Source organism: Ovis canadensis, chromosome 5 (genome assembly GCF_042477335.2).
Source record: "Ovis canadensis isolate MfBH-ARS-UI-01 breed Bighorn chromosome 5, ARS-UI_OviCan_v2, whole genome shotgun sequence".
NCBI classification, from domain to species: Eukaryota; Metazoa; Chordata; class Mammalia; order Artiodactyla; family Bovidae; genus Ovis; species Ovis canadensis.
In genome coordinates, this window is record NC_091249.1 from 95,908,512 (window position 1) to 95,927,240 (window position 18,729).

General features: G+C 38.6%; 1 protein-coding gene across 2 annotated transcripts in view; it reads left to right on the plus strand.

Moving 5' to 3' along the window:
- The window catches only part of VCAN (versican), a 120,158-nt gene that overhangs the window by 9,206 nt on the left and 92,223 nt on the right, over positions 1–18,729 (plus strand). For both annotated transcript variants that reach the window (XM_069592583.1, XM_069592584.1), the window contains exons 2-5: positions 4,624–4,699; positions 11,205–11,582; positions 14,897–15,071; positions 15,157–15,284. In XM_069592583.1, the coding sequence (XP_069448684.1) occupies positions 4,630–4,699; positions 11,205–11,582; positions 14,897–15,071; positions 15,157–15,284 (751 nt within the window). In that variant the 5' untranslated portion in view covers positions 4,624–4,629. The remainder of the gene's footprint in view (positions 1–4,623; positions 4,700–11,204; positions 11,583–14,896; positions 15,072–15,156; positions 15,285–18,729) is intronic.

Below are 18,729 nucleotides of genomic sequence, written 5' to 3' on the forward strand. Positions count from 1 at the left end.
TGATAATCTTGAGCTCACAGAGCCAAGGCCAGGGCCTGCTGCTTGCTTAGTGCTAATGATTGGCCAGCTAGAATATGGACCTCTAATTGTTAGGTCTGATTTTCCAAAAGAAGTCAGAGATTGGGGGCTTAGTGTGAACACTCCAGTTTTTAAATGTTGGCAACTTAATTTATGCAAATGTATTTAAAATATGACTGATCTCTTCCTCGCACTTTTAATGCACCAACGTCCTTCCCTAACCTTGCCTTACTGGCAGTCTTACTTGGGCAAGTGATGAGTATACTTGTTAAACAGATGAAGAACTACTTCCTCCTCTCCATCAAAAACAAAAACAAAAACACACTTTTGTAAGGATGGAGTATCCTTATAAAAAAGTTAGACTTTTAAGTATCTGCTTTGGGTGGAAAATTGCGATGCAGAAGACCAGTTCTCGGTCAGGATTGCATCTTCTCCACTGGTTTTGTTACAAGATTTTGACTCTCCAGATATTGCAAACATCAGATATTATTGAGTCACAGCCAATGTTAACTGTATTTCATGTGTGAATTAGCCCACTCACCCATGTCTAAAGAGATTGTTGATGCTTCTCTTCAGAGTGTATTTCTGAATAGGAAATGAGGGCGTGTTGGTCACGCATTTGGTCAGCAAACCTCCCTCAAAGCAACTACTCCGAAGCCGGCACTGTGGAAATATTGTGGGAATTAGTAAGTTGAATATGACACAGATCCTGCTTTTCAGAAAGCTACTGTTCTACGCAGGAGATAAAACATATTTCTAAGTAATGATTCAAAGGACATAATGATAAATTATAGGACAATTTACTGTGAGCATGAAGGTGTACAAAGTTTTAGTAATAACCCAGGTTATAATTTTCAAATCCAAGGGCTTTAAATATTCTTTTTACTACTAGTGATATGAAACCAGGAAGTTCTCACTGATAGAAAGCTTGGATTAGAAATTTTAATAATAAATACTGAGCTCCAAAATCACTGCAGATGGTAACTGCAGCCATGAAATTAAAAGACACTTACTCCTTGGAAGAAAAGTTATGACCAACCTAGATAGTATATTCAAAAGCAGAGACATTACTTTGCCGACTAAGGTCCGTCTAGTCAAGGCTATGGTTTTTCCAGTGGTCAGGTTTGGATATGAGAGTTGGACTGTGAAGAAGGCTGAGCACCGAGGAATTGATGCTTTTGAACTGTGGTGTTGGAGAAGACTCTTGAGAGTCCCTTGGACTGCAAGGAGATCCAACCAGTCCATTCTGAAGGAGATCAACCCTGGGATTTCTTTGGAAGGAATGATACTGAAGCTGAAGCTCCAGTACTTTGGATACCTCATGCGAAGAGTTGACTCATTGGAAAAGACTCTGATGCTGGGAGGGATTCGGGGCAGGAGGAGAAGGGGATGACCGAGGATGAGATGGCTGGATGGCATCATGGACTCGATGGATGTGAGTCTGAGTGAACTCCAGGAGGTGGTGATAGACAGGGAGGCCTGGCGTGCTGCGATTCATGGGGTCACAAAGAGTCAGACACGACTGAGCGACTGAACTGAACTGAACTGAATATACTGTGTATCAACAAGCTATATTTTATATGTATTGTTTTATCAATTCTCATTGTACTGTTTAGTAACTTACCCCAAATCTCAGAGTATAAGCAGAAAATTCAGAACTCAAATTCAGGGCTCTTTGACGATGGAGCCCAGACTTTTAACATTAAGCTTATAAATGTTTTCTGAAAAAAAGAAAAACAATTTGAGAAAAAATTTTTTTGAGTATAAGCAGAAAATTCAGAACTCAAATTCAGGGCTCTTTGACGATGGAGCCCAGACTTTTAACATTAAGCTTATAAATGTTTTCTGAAAAAAAGAAAAACAATTTGAGAAAAAATTTTTCTTGAAGGAGAATAATAAATTATTGTTTGTAAGCACAATTAAAGAAAAGTTTCTTATTTGGATTCAATACTCATGGAGTACATTGTCTTTATAGTGTTGTATGATACAATCTAAAGTTTCATTTTGTTGGAAGCTTTAGGGTATGTGAAATTGACATCTTATTTTTTTTCCTGAAATATTGTTATAGTAATGAGATAGAGGTATATACTTCCTGCTTGCTGTGGTATCTTGTAAAAAAAATCCAGAAAAGTAGAAACTTAATTCCCAGTTTGTGTGTAACAACATTTATTAGCATATCTCAGTGATTATATGGTAAATAATAAGCTTAATTATCAAGGTTAATTTAGGATTATCAACTATATACTTTTCATTGTGACTTGTCCTATGGTTCATTGATGGAAAATATGAGATGTATAATGTGTTAGATTAAAACTGGTCTTCAGGAAGTATCTAGAATTTTATAATTTTCTCTTAGAAAGATTCTAACACTTATTTCAAGCTATATAAAATAAAGCAATTAAATGAAGAAGAATATGAAGGGAAGAGGAATAGCTGATGTCAATTATTAAATTGAGTTTGAACCCAGATTGGACTTGGATTCTTACAAGATTTTAATCTAGGTTTTATAAATAATACAGAATTTAGATAGTTTCTGAGAAAGTTATAGGGCACCAACTCAAATATGTGTCAGTTAAGATGCCTTTCAGTGACATTGGCTAACAAAAAGCCCTGACTTTATTGGGTTTAAATAACCAAGGAATTTATTATCTAATAAAAGAAAGTTCAAGGGTATGGCTAGCTGTTGGTCTAATGCCTGAGCACTTCGGCACTGCCTCTCCTGATTGTTTCTCAGCTTCATCCCAGAGGGTATCTTATATACTCATGGATGCAACATGGATACAACAGTTTCACAAACTATATTCAATCTTGATAATGTCCAATGAAGGAAAGCAACCATCATTTCCCGTTTTCTCTTCTTAAAATGAATATACTTTCCCAGAAGCAACTACTCCATTCAAGATTTTCTCACATCTCTTTGGCCAAAATTGCATCATATGATCATTCCAAAACCAGTCATTGGCAAAAGAAATAGGACCCGTGTAATTGGCTTGGAAGGAAAGTTATGACCAACCTAGACAGCATATTAAAAAGCAGAGACATTACTTTGCCAACAAAGGTCCATCTAGTCAAGGCTATGGTTCTTCCAGTGGTCAGGTGTGGATGTGAGAGTTGGACTGTGAAGAAGACTGAGCACCGAAGAATTGCTGCTTTTGAACTGTGGTGTTGGAGAAGACTCTTGAGAGTCCCTTGGACTGCAAGGAGATCCAACCAGTCCATCCTAATGGAGATCAGTCTTGAATGTTCATTGGAAGGACTGATGTTGAAGCTGAAACTCCAATACTTTGGCCACCTGACTCATCTGAAAAGACCCTGATGCTGGGAAAGATTGAGGGCAGGAGGAGAAGGGGACGACAGAGGATGAGATGGTTGGATGGCATCACTGACTCGATGGACATGGGTTTGGGTCAACTCCGGGAGTTGGTGATGGAAAGGGAGGCCTGGCATGCTGCGGTACACGGGGTCGCAAAGAGTCAGACACGACTGAGCGACTAAACTGAACTGAACTGAATTGGCTTGGAATAAACAGGATCATCCATTAGGACTGGGGTTTGACCCAGGTTCCACCAAAGTATGGCCGTGTGAAGGAAGGTAGATATTAAAATGGAATCAAAGTTTTGTTAGAAAAGAGAGAGCATTGCCTACTAGGTAGCCAACCACTGATGGTTGTTATAGAGCAGTTCTAAATGTAACTGGGGAGGAAACAGCTGTTGAGATCAAATAGTCTTCTGTGGTTGTTTTGAGCTTAGCTCTTTGATTTCTAGATGGTCCTCAACAATGATGCTTATCCTCCTCATAGTTATAACAGCAGAGAAATGTGAGCTGGAAGGGATCATTCCGAAACCCAGATTTGTTAAATGTCTTCCCCAAAGTCACACAATAAATTAATGGCAAAGCCAGGGCAGGGTTTATTGTCTCTTAGTACAGGGTGTTTCCTTTCATTCTTTACCCTTCAGACCATTGGAACTACTTTAAAACTCATGGCAAGCACTGGCCTTTTTTGTAATTAACAGCTCCTTATAATACATTTATTTTGTTTGCTCAGCCTCCTAGAAACTAAATTGAGTCTGTGCTTTAAAAAGCCTGCCGAGGTCCTCATTCTCTGTCCTGGTAACATGTGCGTGAATCAGCGATGGGTTTCCACACACTTCACATTTGGTGCAAATCCCTTTCTTTCCACATCTCTCCCCACTGCCTCCCCATCTTCTCTTGCTCCATCTATGATCAGCTTCCTGTTTCTAAATAGATTTTGTGGTCGCCCTTCCCTCCTTGTTCCAGTTGCTAGCCGCTAGTTACTTAGGCTGTGGTCTATATTGTTCTTCCAACAGCCTACCCCATTGCGGTTGCCCCACACATCCACATTGTTATATGTCCCCAATTTGGGTTCTGGAATTATTTTGGTAACGACCACATTGGGTGAGAGTCAAACTAATAATTAAAGTGTTGGGACAACTTCTCCTATTGCAAGTCTCCTCCTGTGTTTACAACCCAAGAGGAGCAGCTTCTTGTACTCTTGTTACATACGATGCACAAACAGCATGTGACATGTGGCCTCCCACAAGCCTGAATGCTTATGATTTACTTCATGTTTTTCTTCATTTCTAGGACAAGATGTTGATAAATATAAAGAGCATCTTATGGATGTGCTCCACCTTAATAGCAGCCCATGCACTACAGAAAGGTGAGTGTGGTAATCATTTTTTAGGACTAATTGAAATAAAAATTAAAGTATTGGGACATGGAATGTGATTATGGAATCACTAAAATAAAGGATGAATTTTTTATCTATTTGTTGCTGAAGACTTTTAGCTAAAATATCATTAGGCTGAAAACAGTGGCTTTAAATAAATCGGTTATAACAAAATAATGAACAGGATGCTAAAGAAGAAAGTGGGCTTTCAGTAACTTCCCAGATTACTGTCAGACTGTGCAAAAAGGCTCATTTGAGTGGCTGGGCATATTTTAAAGTTCCACTCTTTTTGATACCACTCAAAGGCTTTTCTACATTGAGAAAAAGACTATTGAACTTTTACAGGGATACAATTTGAAAGAAATCAAGAAGATATAGAGAAGTCTGATAGACAAGTTTTTACCCCTACCTCCATTTCTTTCTTTTTCTCTTTTCTTCTCCTTCTCTCTTTCTCCTTTGTAACTGGATAAGTACACATGCACTGTTTTTCTTAGCTTCAAATTATATGTCCACCTAATGAGAGTTTTGTGATTCCAAATTTGTAGACTCTTGATCCATGAAGAAAGAATCTGTGCTGAGTATCAGTGACCTGCTCCCATCAAGGGTCTCTCTAGACTCAGCTTCTGCTTCTTTCTCACACTCACTGCCTGCTTCAGAGTCTCGAAATAATTTAGAATTTCCATTCTTATTCCCTATTTTTTCCTTATACCTGTTTCCCTTCCCCTGCCCCCATGCAGTTCCTTCTGCTTAGCAGTCCCTTCTCTCGTGCTCTACAGTTCCACTTCAGTTCATTCTTAAGATTCAGAACTTGTGACACTCAACCTATTTATTCATCCATCCTTCCTATCCATTCATTTATCTATCCATTGACAGTATTGTTTGAACAGATTCTGCGTGCTATGCCTTAGTCTGGGTCTCCAGGGATATATCAGTGGATGAGTCATACATTGTTTTAGATTTCATTAAGCCTAATCTCCTTAGTTACATGAGGTAGGCGATAAACACGTAAACCAACAATCCAAGTACTTCTGAATTGATGAAAATAAGGCAGAGTGACAACACAGAAAGTGGCTTAGGGTGGGAGCAGGGGAGGTGGGAAGGCGTCTTTGAGAAAGTAATACTTACACTGACGTGGGAATGACGAGAAGGAGCCAGCCAGCTAAGATCTGGCCCAAGTTAGGTAATGTGTTTGAGCAATAGAAGGGTCACTGCAGTTGGAGAGCAGGGATCAAGGAAAAAATAGGAGATCTAGCTAGAAAGAGAGGCAGAAATCAGCTCGTGTAAATAGAAACACCATCTGACACTCAGAAAAGAGCTTCCTATGTTTATTTTTCTGCACCCATGTCTCTATTTCTACTTTGCAAATCTGGATGGACACCAAAGGGGTGGGATGAATTGGGAGATTTGGACCAATATATATACACTACCATGTGTAAAATGGATAACTAATGAGAACCCTCTGTAGAGCACAGAGAATTCTACTCAGTGCTCTGTGATGACCTACACAGAAAGGAAATCCAAAAGAGAGGGGATATATGTATAGGAGTAACTGATTCACTTTGCTGCGCAGCAGAAACTAACACAATGTTGTAAAGCAACTATATGCAAATAATTTTTTTTTTTTTTTTAAGAAGGAGCTTCCTATGAGCCAGGAACAGTTTTAATACTTAACATTAGCTTATTGAAACATTCACTATCCATAGAGGAAACTGAGATCCAGAGAACCTAAGTGACTTGCTCAAAGTCACAAGGCTAGTAAGTTGCAGAACTGGGAGAAGAACCAAGGCTGTCCCAGGAGTGTGTGAGCTTTACCACTGGTACGCTTCTTATCCATGCAAGCATTGTAAGCTTTAGAAATGGATTTTATTCCCAGGAAGCACTAAAGGCTTTCAGCCAGTGAAACATAAGTTGATGAATATTTTCCAAGTTCCATGTTTGCTGTTCTATGTTGGTTTGACTGTAGGAGAGAAAAAGTGGCCCCAGGGAGATGACTTAGGAGGTTATTGTGATCACCCATGTGTGAGATGAGGCGCTTGTATCCCGTGATGGCAGGAGAGTGAACTGGATATGTGAAGATGGAGGATTAGGACCGATGCCTGCATGGGATGTGGTGTGGTGAGGGTGAGAGAGGAACCGAGGATGAGCTGACTTCTGAGATGGCTCCCACCTCTCATCCCCCAAATTGTTTCCAGGCAGTTTTAAAGCCCTTTCTGTACGTTCTCATTGTCCCCTCTGCTGTGACAGCTATTATAGTCCATACCACTCATTGAGGGTAAGTTATTCCTTGTATTTCTTCCCAAGCAGACTGTGACTTCAAGAGAGCTGTTTTTTTTTTTTTCTTTTTGAGCAGAGTTCCTGACACACGGCTAGCACTTAATCAATTTATGCTTGAGTGAATAAGTGAATGAGTAAATAAATAATGAGTGAATACCACAATGAATGACCTGAATGGCTATCAGAGTCTAGGCGCCACCAAGCCAATGGCCAAGAAGCTGTCCTCTTCAGCATTTCTGGGGAGTAAAGGTGACAGAGAGGAAAGGACAGCGGCATTGAGTGAAGAGGGAGGACACAGAAAAGAGATAGAGAAAGGGGAGTTGATTTGGTTGGGTCGTAATAGAAGGAAATTACGGAGAAAGTAGCGGGAAGACTGAGAAACAGGACCATCACCCTTTCACTTAAAGAACTCACACAAATAATAGGGAAACTAACACTTATGGTATAGCTCCTTGATGATATTTTAAATAGTAATAACCGCTAACAATATTGAGTAATTTCTACATGTTGGGCTTTCTTCTAAGTATTTTACTTTGTCAACCTTTTTTAATCTTAACTCTTCCATGAGACACGTGCTTTATTCTCCCCAGTTGGCAAATGAGGAAACAATAGTACCAAAAGATTTCTCGACATAACTAATGTAGAGATCACACAACAAGTTAGTTACGGAGCCTAGAGGTGAACCTGGCAATCTGGTTCCACTGTCCATGCTCTCAGCCAGTGTACTGTACTTTACCCCAAGCATCAGGTGTTTTGTGAATTGGTGATCACTATTAAGCAATATCATTAGTTTGGGGCTAATTTCAGAAGAATCTTCATTGTTTCAAAGGGATGAAGTTGAAAATGTAAGATACATATGAAATATATTTGCCAAGTTCACAGTGAAGCACAGAGTAATAGCTAGTTGGGTCAACACAAGTACCCTCACCTTAAGGGTTTTTCTATTTAAGTCTAGGCACTTGAAAGGTGAGTAATTAATGAACATTTTGTCTCTTGGTTATGGGCTTTATTTTAATGCATAAGGAACTCTTTGATTTAACAATACCTTTTATATGGATTATTTACCATTGACTCTGTTATTTGGATATTCATCTAATACAATAAATGGAATCCTGCATAGTCACAAGTAAATGAGTGAATGAGGGAGTGATACTAATACTTGAGAGGGTGATAAATTCCCCTAGTTTCACTCTGGCACTTCTAGGCCAAGGTCTGTGTGTGTGTGTTTGATTAAATTGTGTAGATAGAATTTGCATCATTCTTGCTCTGCAGAATTTACTGACATAAAATGAAGCATAATTGATTATTCATTATTTGGAGTGTTCTCCCTTACAGTATTCATTTAGACCACAAACTTGAATGGTGAACTGTTGCTAGCATTCATTTTTGTTTCTTGCACTGTCAGAATTTCAGACAAGTTCTTGCAGGTAGCATTCTTTTTTAACATGCATAGTCGATAAACATTATCCTCTGTGCTACTAAATTTCTTTCTTAAAATATTTATATTTGGTAAACTCAATTCTTATTACCCAGTGCATTAAGACCCAAGATTTCATACACAGAAGACTTGGCCACACAGCTTTTTGTTAATCTTGTTGATAAGACTGGATTCTCCATGAATATATATTTACATACAACTGCAGCTTTTAATTTTCTTGTATCTATAAATATCCAGAACAATAAATAACCCTTGGGAAATTGCCTTTTGACATTATTTTGTTCCAATATATCTTTTCATTATAGCACAGTTATGGAGAAATGCTCTAAGTGTCAAAAACCTCCCAATTGAATAGATTGGGCTGAATCAGAATCTTATAAATTTATACCACAATTGATGTCAATGGTAAAGATGTTTATTCTCCATTTAAAAAGCCATCTTTTATTTGTGAGCTTAATCATCTATAACTCTTCAGGAAGGAAGATAGGAATTCCTAGAACGTATGATAGGTACAAATTAAGACATTTTTTAGTTCATAAAATTCTTACCTCTTTCCTTCTCAGGACCCCTATTCTCTGCCAAAATTTTAAAAAAAAATAGTACAAGATATCTTTTTTGTGTGTTTAGCTCCCTAATGGGATCCAGTCCTTTTGAAGTTAAGTTTTAGTCTTTAGCGTCTGTATCGTTTCTAATGCATGTTCATATTGAGATGTGTGTTACTAATGCCTTTAACCACTAACATACCAAGTGTTAGATACATATCATTTTGTCAATTAAGAAATATTATTTTACTCCACCTAGAGATTGCTATTGCTGTTCATCATGTTTACATGAACTGGGAGCTCCCTGTGCACTATAATTTATATTCTATTACCAACACATTGTCTCACCAACTAGGAGAGACTGGGAGATGGATGCAAGATGGGGAGGAGAGGTATAGATCCCTATATGAGTGGGTTTTATTTATTTATTTATTTATCTGCATGTAATGGTGTTAAATTATAGTCGAAGTGTTCTTTCTCATTAAAAGTTTAAGGGCTTAAGCAGAAAAGCATTCTGTAGATTAATACTTTAGAAGGGTTGCATGTGTGTGTGTTCAGTCGCTTAGTCACGTCTGAGTCTTGCAAGGCTATGGACTGTAACCCGCCAGGCTCCTCTGTCCATGGGATTCTCCAGGCAAGAATACTGGAGTAGGTTGCTATGCCCTCCCCTAGGGTATCTTCCTGACGCAGGGATCAAACCCACATCTCCTGCATCTCCTGTATTGTAGGCGGATTTTTTTTTTTTTTTTTTAGTAATTATTTTTTTTATTTGGCTGCACTGGGTCTTAGTTGCAGTATGTAGGATCTAGTTCCCTGGCCAGGAATCAAACCTGGGGCCCCTGCAATGGGTGGCTAGAGACTTAGCCACCAGACCACCAGAGAAGTCCCTGCAGGCAGATTCTTTACCCCTGAGCCACCTGGGAAGCCAGGCTTAGAAGGGTTAGGTGAACAGAAGCCAACATTACCCCCCAGGATATAATGGAGGGATTGGGGGCAGGAGGAGAAGGGGACGACCCAGGAGGAGATGGCTGGATGGCATCACCGACTCGATGGACATGAGTCTGAGTGAACTCTGGGAGTTGGTGATGGACAGGGAGGCCTGGCGTGCTGCGATTCATGGGGTCGCAAAGAGTCGGACACGACTGAGCGACTGAACTGAACTGAACTGAATGTTTCGCTACAAAGCGACTGCAGCTGAATTTGTCATTACGATGAAAGCCTTTGATTCAACACTGAACCGTAGTGGGTCCTTCAAGTGTTGGACGTTTCCCTGCTCCAGTCTACTGAAGTACTTTTGATAATTTTCACTTCTTCTTGAAGTTGTTTTCATTTCCTCTAAAGTAATCTTAATCATTTTTCTTCTTCTCACCTGTTAACTTAAATCTGCTTTTTAACTATTCTTCCTAACATTGGTCAGGTCTTTAAACCTGCATTGCTTAGTCTAGGTTCCTTTCACCCTTGATTTCTTGCCTTCCTACAATGGCCTTATTTTATCACTTGTTTTGTTCATGTTAAAATCTAAGTTACAAATACTTTAAAATGAAAGCTCATATTTTAGCACATAAAAATGAGCATTATCCATTTGCAGCAACATGGATGGACCTAGAGATTGTCAAAGTGAGTGAAATCAGACAGAGAAAGAGAAATATCATATAAGAAAAGAGTTATAAATATACCCGGATGAGGGTGTATATGGAATCTAAAAAGAAATTATACAAATGAACTTATCTATAAAACAGAAACAGACTCACAGACTTAGAGAATGAACTTTTGCTTGCCACGGGGGAAAACGGGGAAAGTGATAGGGAGTTTGGGATCGACATATACACACTGCTATATTTAAAATGGGTAGCCAACAAGGTCCTACTGTATAGCACTGGGAACTCTGCTCAGTATTATGTGGCAGCCTGGATGGGAGGGGAGTTTGGGGAGAGTGGATACATGTATATGTATGGCTGTGTCCCTTTGCTGTCCACCTGGAAGTATCACAACTTTGTTGACCAGCTATACTCTAGTATAAAATAAAAACTTTAAAAAATAAAAACAAAAGCAACTTTTAATGAGCATTATTAATTCCTGTCTGTTATAAAACATTATTGAAATGATGTACTATTCTCTGTGTATAAAATCATCCTAATTATTTTACATACTGAAGATGTAACCAAATCCCTGTAATGGTTCTTATCCTTTCACTTATTTAATAGACTCAGCTTGTCGATTTTGTATTTTCTTTTTCCTGTAGTCAACATGGAAAAAAGCCCATCTGTTAAGGGCTCCCTCTCTGGAAAAGTCAACCTACCTTGTCATTTCTCAACCATGCCTACCTTACCACCTAGTTATAACACCACCAGTGAATTTCTGCGAATCAAATGGTCTAAGATTGAATTGGACAAGACGGGAAAAGATTTAAAGGAGACTACTGTCCTCGTGGCCCAAAATGGGAATATCAAGATTGGTCAAGACTACAAAGGGAGGGTGTCGGTGCCCACACATCCCGAGGACGTGGGCGATGCCTCACTCACCATGGTCAAACTGCTGGCCAGTGATGCGGGCCGCTACCGCTGTGACGTCATGTATGGGATTGAAGACACACAGGACACGGTGTCATTGACCGTGGAGGGTAAGGCTTGGGACTCTAGAAGAAGCTGGTATTATAGGATACCTGCTTCAGAAGTGTCGTGAAACAAGATTCAAAAGTAGCCACTGCTCAGGGTTTGAACAAAGGGAAAAAACACACCAATCGACCCAATAGTCCATGTCTTTCACTAAAAATGAACTGTTAATTGTTCAGGAGTCAAGGAAGGTGACTTTATACCAGATATAATGAATACTTCAAGACATGGTATATAGCTCAAGAATCATTACTTCACTATTGAGACCTATCAGCAATTATTTTTTAAGAAAGCAAAGACGGATCTACAGTTTAATTTTTTTTACATATGTGTATATGTGCATGTACACTCACATGCATACATATACACACATACACACACACACACACACACAAACCTTTTTTCTCACTCTCCTAGCATGATTATTAAAATGTTTGAGTTTGCTTTTAAGACATATAAATTATATCTTAACTTACATTGAATACATAAGGCACCTAATAAGTCCATGGTATATATTAATATCATAGTGCTCTGAAAAGGCAAGGACTCAATAAACATTTAAATTGGATCAAAACAAGAATTCGGTGTATTTTTTTAAGGTCAATACACTAGTTACCCACTGTCTTGCAATGAGACACTTTAGTTTCAGCCCCCTTTCAGTGGTAGTTTGTATGTCATTTGAATTTAAGTTAGGAGACAAAGCAAGGAAAAATTGCTTTAATTGGGTACACACATAATGCCACAGCTCTTGGAAGCAGAATGTTTTGGCAAGTTATTAAGCAAAATTCTCATACCCAGACATGATGGAACAGATTTTTCTTCCAACCCTCCGTTTCCCTATAAAATATTTACCTTTCAGAAACATATACAAAGGGTTTTATTAAAACTCTTTTTTGTGTAGCCAAAAGGAAATACTCTGAATTTCAGATGTGACAGATTAATTTTCTGAACATCCTTTCCCATTCAGATCCTATTGCTCTCTTCTATAAATCTATTTTTATGTTTTCCAGGCATTCACTGAACACCCTGGGCTCTTTGCTTTTAATCTTTTTATCATTTACTTTGATTAGTCTTGGATTGTTTTTTCTACTGATCTATCTCTTCTTCTTTTTGTGTAATGTAACATACCATATATATATATAATATATAAACTGAGATATGCATTATACATATATTATATATATTAAATCCCAGAAGTTTAACAACTTCTTACAATCTTCATCATTAAAGAATTAGCAGTGGATTTGCCCCTTGCCCCTCTGAAACAATGAAAATTCTCCACTTAATCTCCTTAGCCCCATGAGGTCTTCAAATTATCCAGCAATTATAGATACTTATACAGTCTGATATTCCCTGCCTTGGTCATGGAGGGCCCTTTGTGCCCCCTTACTGCCAATCCTAGGTGCACAAGGAAGATTTTTAATTACCAAGAAGGTTCTTTGAAGCTTTGATCAGCAGAAGACTAGTTTAAAACCATGCAAAGTCTTGCTCAAGTCTTAGAGGTCATTATAAACATACTTATAGGACCATATATACTTCCTGGAAATTTTAAAGTTGTTCTGTAAAGGTATAGATTTTATGAAAAACATTCGGTGGTTTTTTTTTTTCTTTGAAAAATCAGAAATGGGAAATAAGTATTAGTTGTCAGTGCATCCACTTGGTACCTGTGCAGGCCTTTTTGAATTGACACTGATCAGAGGTGCTTATTGATGACATGCCTAGTCTGTCCCCTGTAGATGCTTTATTGGCACATACCTGTTTTGGAAGAGAGAAGCAAGGATAGGCATGTGGAAAACAATTTAATAGCTAGAGGTCAAGCTGTGTGTGTGTGAGAGAGAGAGAGATGGAGGGAGGCTGTTGTCAACTCTAAGAAATTACTAAGAATAAAAGGAAAGTGAAAGATATCTTGGAAACCAAAATTAATTCCACATAATAAATACGTGGTGTTAAATGATATGACAATAAAATCTTATCCATAAAACCCAATTACTCCGATTTCTATTTTCCAGTGACTTCCTAGGCACATTAGCTTGACTCACTTTGCTGTCTGATGAAAATGAGTCACCATATTTACTCCAGTTAAAAATGGAGATGCCCTTGCTCAAGTGGGAGGAGGGGCCCAAGCTTCACCCCCTCAGTTGCTCTTTTCTCAGGCTTTTGACAGCTCTTTGACCCTGAAACACAGTTCAAGAACCACTAGTTTATGCAACTCCGAAAATACAACAAAGTGGAATTTGAAGCACATATCAGGATGCTTGGCTTCTACCGCAGGAGTCTGGAGAACTTTATTTCAGGCCTTCTTTGGGATAAAAATCATACATTTTACCTGTCAAAGTGGAGATCCTACATTATGCAAATCAGTTAATGAATATGATAAACATTTGTTATAGTAGCCTATCCAATATTTTAAGATATTTTAAAATTCTTTATCTAATTTGATCTTCATTTCAATAAAACTACATAAGCACTGTTAGGTATGCTTTATAGAGGAGGAAATTAAGGCTTATATATGATTAAGGAGCAAATCAGGAATTGGAATAGGCCTTCTCTTATATACTCCAGTGTCTTTTCCATTATAATATATTGTCTCTGTAAGCAAATACCACAATATTTCAAGTTTGGTGGAAGTGGTATTGGTGAAGGTTCTATATGCTTCTATTGAGTTGGCCCTGAGTACAAACATGAAGTAAGAGGAGTTGATCTCGTGACCTCCTTAACTCTCTCTATCTCTTGCAGCACCTACTCCCTTTAGTCGTCCATGGTTCCCCTGATAGCCTGTGCGTGCATGCTCAGTTGCTTCAGTGGTGTCAGACTATTTTGAAACCCCATGGACTGGAGCCCACCAGGCTCCTCTGTCCATGGGATTCTCCAGGCAAGAATACTGGAGTGGGTTGCCATGCCCTCCTCCAGGGGATCTTCCCTACCCAGGGACTGAACCTGCATCTCCTGCATTGCAGGCAGATTCTTTATCCACTGAAGCACCTGGGAAGCCGTGACAGCCTGAACATTACCTATAATTAGGACAACTAGTCACCATTTGGGATTTAGCAGCTTAAATCTTTTTTTCAGATGGTTTCTGTGGGAACAGAAAACTCCTGACTAGGAAACTCTCTGATGGAGCAGAATGGGATACCTGAGTGAATAGCACTTCTGGGGTTCCTTAGATCACCATAATTTTGCATAATGCTATATGAAGTAAAATAAATTGTCATGGTCTTAAGACCGTGTTAGCAAGTCATTTGACATATTGCTCCAATGAGAAAATGCACAGTATGTGGGGAGACTTGAACTGGCCTGTAATTGTTCGCTGCTGTCGTTGCAGGGGTTGTGTTTCACTACAGGGCGGCAACCAGCAGGTACACCCTGAATTTTGAGATGGCACAGAAGGCTTGCGTGGACATTGGGGCCGTCATAGCCACCCCAGAGCAGCTGCATGCGGCCTATGAAGATGGTTTTGAGCAGTGTGATGCAGGCTGGCTGTCAGATCAGACTGTTAGGTGAGTGGTCTGGGGGCCACTGGCCTTACTTCATCACTTGGGGAGTGAGAATATAGTGCTACTTCCTAGTCCTTTATTTTCCCAGGTATCCCATCCGGGTTCCCCGAGAAGGCTGCTATGGAGACATGATGGGGAAGGAAGGAGTCCGGACCTACGGATTCCGTGCTCCTCATGAAACTTACGATGTGTACTGTTACGTGGACCATCTGGATGGTAAGATGTTCGCATTTCTATAGCTTCATTTGACCCAAGAAAATCGAGAAAACACTGGGAGCACGTGGGGATAGAGTGAGTCTTCATGCTTGTTTGGATTCCAAACAGCAACATTTAGTTTAAATAACCGTATGATTCTGTGGTGAAATAAGCTTAAATTAAAGTGGAAAGAGAAAGAGGGCTGTGTAAATGGTTATGTAGGTTTGAAATGTCTTTAGTTAATGGCAGGTTTGCTTTCAGTCATGCTGCCATTGGAACGTTTCCAATACACTTTTAGAGCATTAAGAATAGAAACCTGTAAGGGCGGTACCTATTCTTGTAAGAACTTCAGGTAAAATCCTGTGATGACAAACCACTGTGAATCCAAGTGCTGATAAACATCCCAAAGTGCAACTGAATAACACAAACTAGCCAAGGAAGGATTTTCATGGTTTGCTTCTCCTTGTGTTCACTTTGCTACACTAATATTTAAAGTAATCATTTATTCATTCAATCAATCAGCACACCAAAAAAAAAAACAAACAAACAAACACCCACTATGTGATAGATACTCTGCTTGTTAGAACTGAGAAGTCAGGTAAGATATAAGCCTTGCTTTAGAGATTCTTAGAGCCTGATTGATTCTGGCATCGTCATTTCTTCCTCGGTGACAGAGTGAGACTCTTAGAGATAGTAAGTTTGAGTTCTCTTCTGGCAATGTTACCTAAGGACACAATATAGTTTTATTAAAAGACACATGGAGTAGAAGTTTCTGTGACTTTTGAAATGGAAGTTCACTTGTAGCGATAGCTATCTTAGAGGCCTAAAAATATAAATAGAGGTATCGCATTGAGCTATACATTTAATTTTAGCTATACATTTAATTTTAGCTGGGTACCCATAGAAGAATGATCTCAATTTTCTTATGTTTAAAATGAGGAGGTTGGACTAGAAAATTTCCATAGTCCCTCCCAACATAATTAAATTATCTGATTCTATGAATTGAATAAACAACCTCAGTGACTGAAAGCTAGAAAATAAGCAGCTTATATTTGCCTGGTGTCCTAAATTTGAATAGGATAACCTGATTCCAAGAAGCCTGATTTCTTTAGTGTGGTTCTCTAGCATCTTAACATTCTTATTATGACTGTTATTTAAGATTGATACATGTGTTTTCTAAACCATAACTTCAGATACTAACAATTTACCTTTTTCACAAAGGTAAAGGGAAAATAATCTAGAAAATTCAAGCTATGAGATATAGCTTATCTCCTTCCTTAAGTTTAATTTTAAACTTAGTTAACGTTTTCCATAGGATAAGAGATGGTTGATAGGAGATTCTGATTTTAGGAAACAAATTTTGTTATTGCTGTCTCAGTAAGATGGAAATTTGTACCTAAATTCAGTAAGGTGGAATTTATATTACCATTGTTGTTTTCTTTTGGAATAATGTCTATTAGAGTGATAGCAATAGAAATTTCTGGAATGTTGGTAATACTGGAACTAAAGAGACAGATTTTGCAAAAGTATATATGTTGTAATTATCTAAAAAATCTTTACCAAGTGTAATTGAAATGGTGGCTTTCAGGTATAAATCTGTGGCCAATTTGATCCCCATATGAACAAACATCAACAGCACAAGCCAACCTTTGTGATGGAAAGTTACAATTATGTATTTACAGTGCTCCCAGAAAGCATGCCTAGGGGTCCCTCTGCATGTCTCTTCTTCAGTCTTATCCTGATGAAGGTACTGAAACCCCACTCTCTAAGGCTACAGAATCGCTAGCTTCTTTGAAGTCTAGAGGACTTTGTGCAGAAGCTCCAGAAATTCCATGCCCTCCATAAATTCTGTGTGAGATACTTTTGACAGGTCTTGGTGGGAAAAGCCCTGCCAAGGATTCCTAGCCATGTTGTCCCCATCAAGAGCTGGCTCCCTAAAATCTGTTCAGAGTATCATAACTAGTGTTTGGGGAAAATTGAGCTGTCAGAAGAGCCATTCTGAGGATGTATGCCTACACCACAATGAGAAGGATTTATCAGTCATATAGGAGCTCTTCTCCACCTCCATAAACATCGTCACTTCTAGGGCAACTGTTATTTGTAAAACCAGTCTCTGCTCCAGGGTAACCCAGCTGTGTTTTATATAGTTATATATTTACTTGGGATATATGTTCATGTATTTGATAACTGAAAACTTGAAGTATGTAACACAGCATAACTTTAGTTGAGGTATTTATACTAAAATGACAGAATCTGAAATTTTTTGTCTTACCACATAGAAGTTGGAAGACAAAGATGAAAGAATTAATATAAACTCGAATTCAAGCACTGGTTGAAATTTGTGTGAGCAGAGTTGCAAGGCTTTAATTTGTTTCACAGAAGGGATTAGTTTCAGAGGATATTCAATATGTTTATAATGACATTTATTGTGAAATGGAGTCAGTAAGGATAATTCCCTTTTCCTCACAGTATGAAGATAAAATGAGTTAAGGTATAAAGTGTTTGCCACAATGTGTGGCACAAAGTAAGTGCTCAATAAATAGTAGTTATTATAGTTTATAGATTTTAAAAAGGTTCTTATTTCTGCTGAATTCTTAATTGATTTCATTTTTGCTCTTTTGTATGTAAGTAAGTCAAGTGCCTTGAGGGATGAACAGGACCTGAAAAGACACCAAGAGAACAAAAACAAAATGAAAAATGAATACTAAATGAAAACTGAAATTGTTCCAAAAGTTTAGTTTTCATTTTTCATTTAGTATTTAGTTTTGCATGTCTAGCCCCAAACTCTCTTCTGAATTCCATATCTGCATTTCTGGTTTGTGAATCATTTTGGTGTCTCATCTCTGCTTTTCTGTCTTACCTCACAAGTAATCCCCAAGCCTTTAATAGTTCTTCAAGGGACCTGTTTTATGGCCATCAAAACAAGCAATCACCATGGCCATATCATTTGCCTACCCAGCGTGGTATGGTGTGAATTTCCTGTTGCCTTCCTCCTCAAGCAAATGCTGCTGGCTCATTAAAGAACCTCAATCCTGGCTCAGGAGTATAAACTTTTCAGCTGTGTTTCCGTCTCTCTGATATGACCTTGCTTACGTGCACCAGCTGTCCCTAGCTCCTGCCAACAGTTGTGCTTTGAGCCTCTCTGAGAACAAACCTCTCATCTTCCCAGCATTCCACTCTTTCCTATGCCTGTGAACAGACTGCCTTCAAGAGCCCATCTTTGGCCCTTCCAGCTCACACTGCCATTTTCTGATTTTGAACTCCCACTTTTCTTAGAGTTAGGGCCACATATCTGGTGTTGAATTCTTCTTTCTGGTTGTTTTATATTCATCATACACAAACTATTACCTAATATTTTTATTTCTGAAAAACCTTTTGTAAGATCCTGGTAGAAATAAGGGAATAACCATTTTCTATAACTCTCCAACCACAGTGAAGAATCTATTCCAGTATAAGACACATAGCA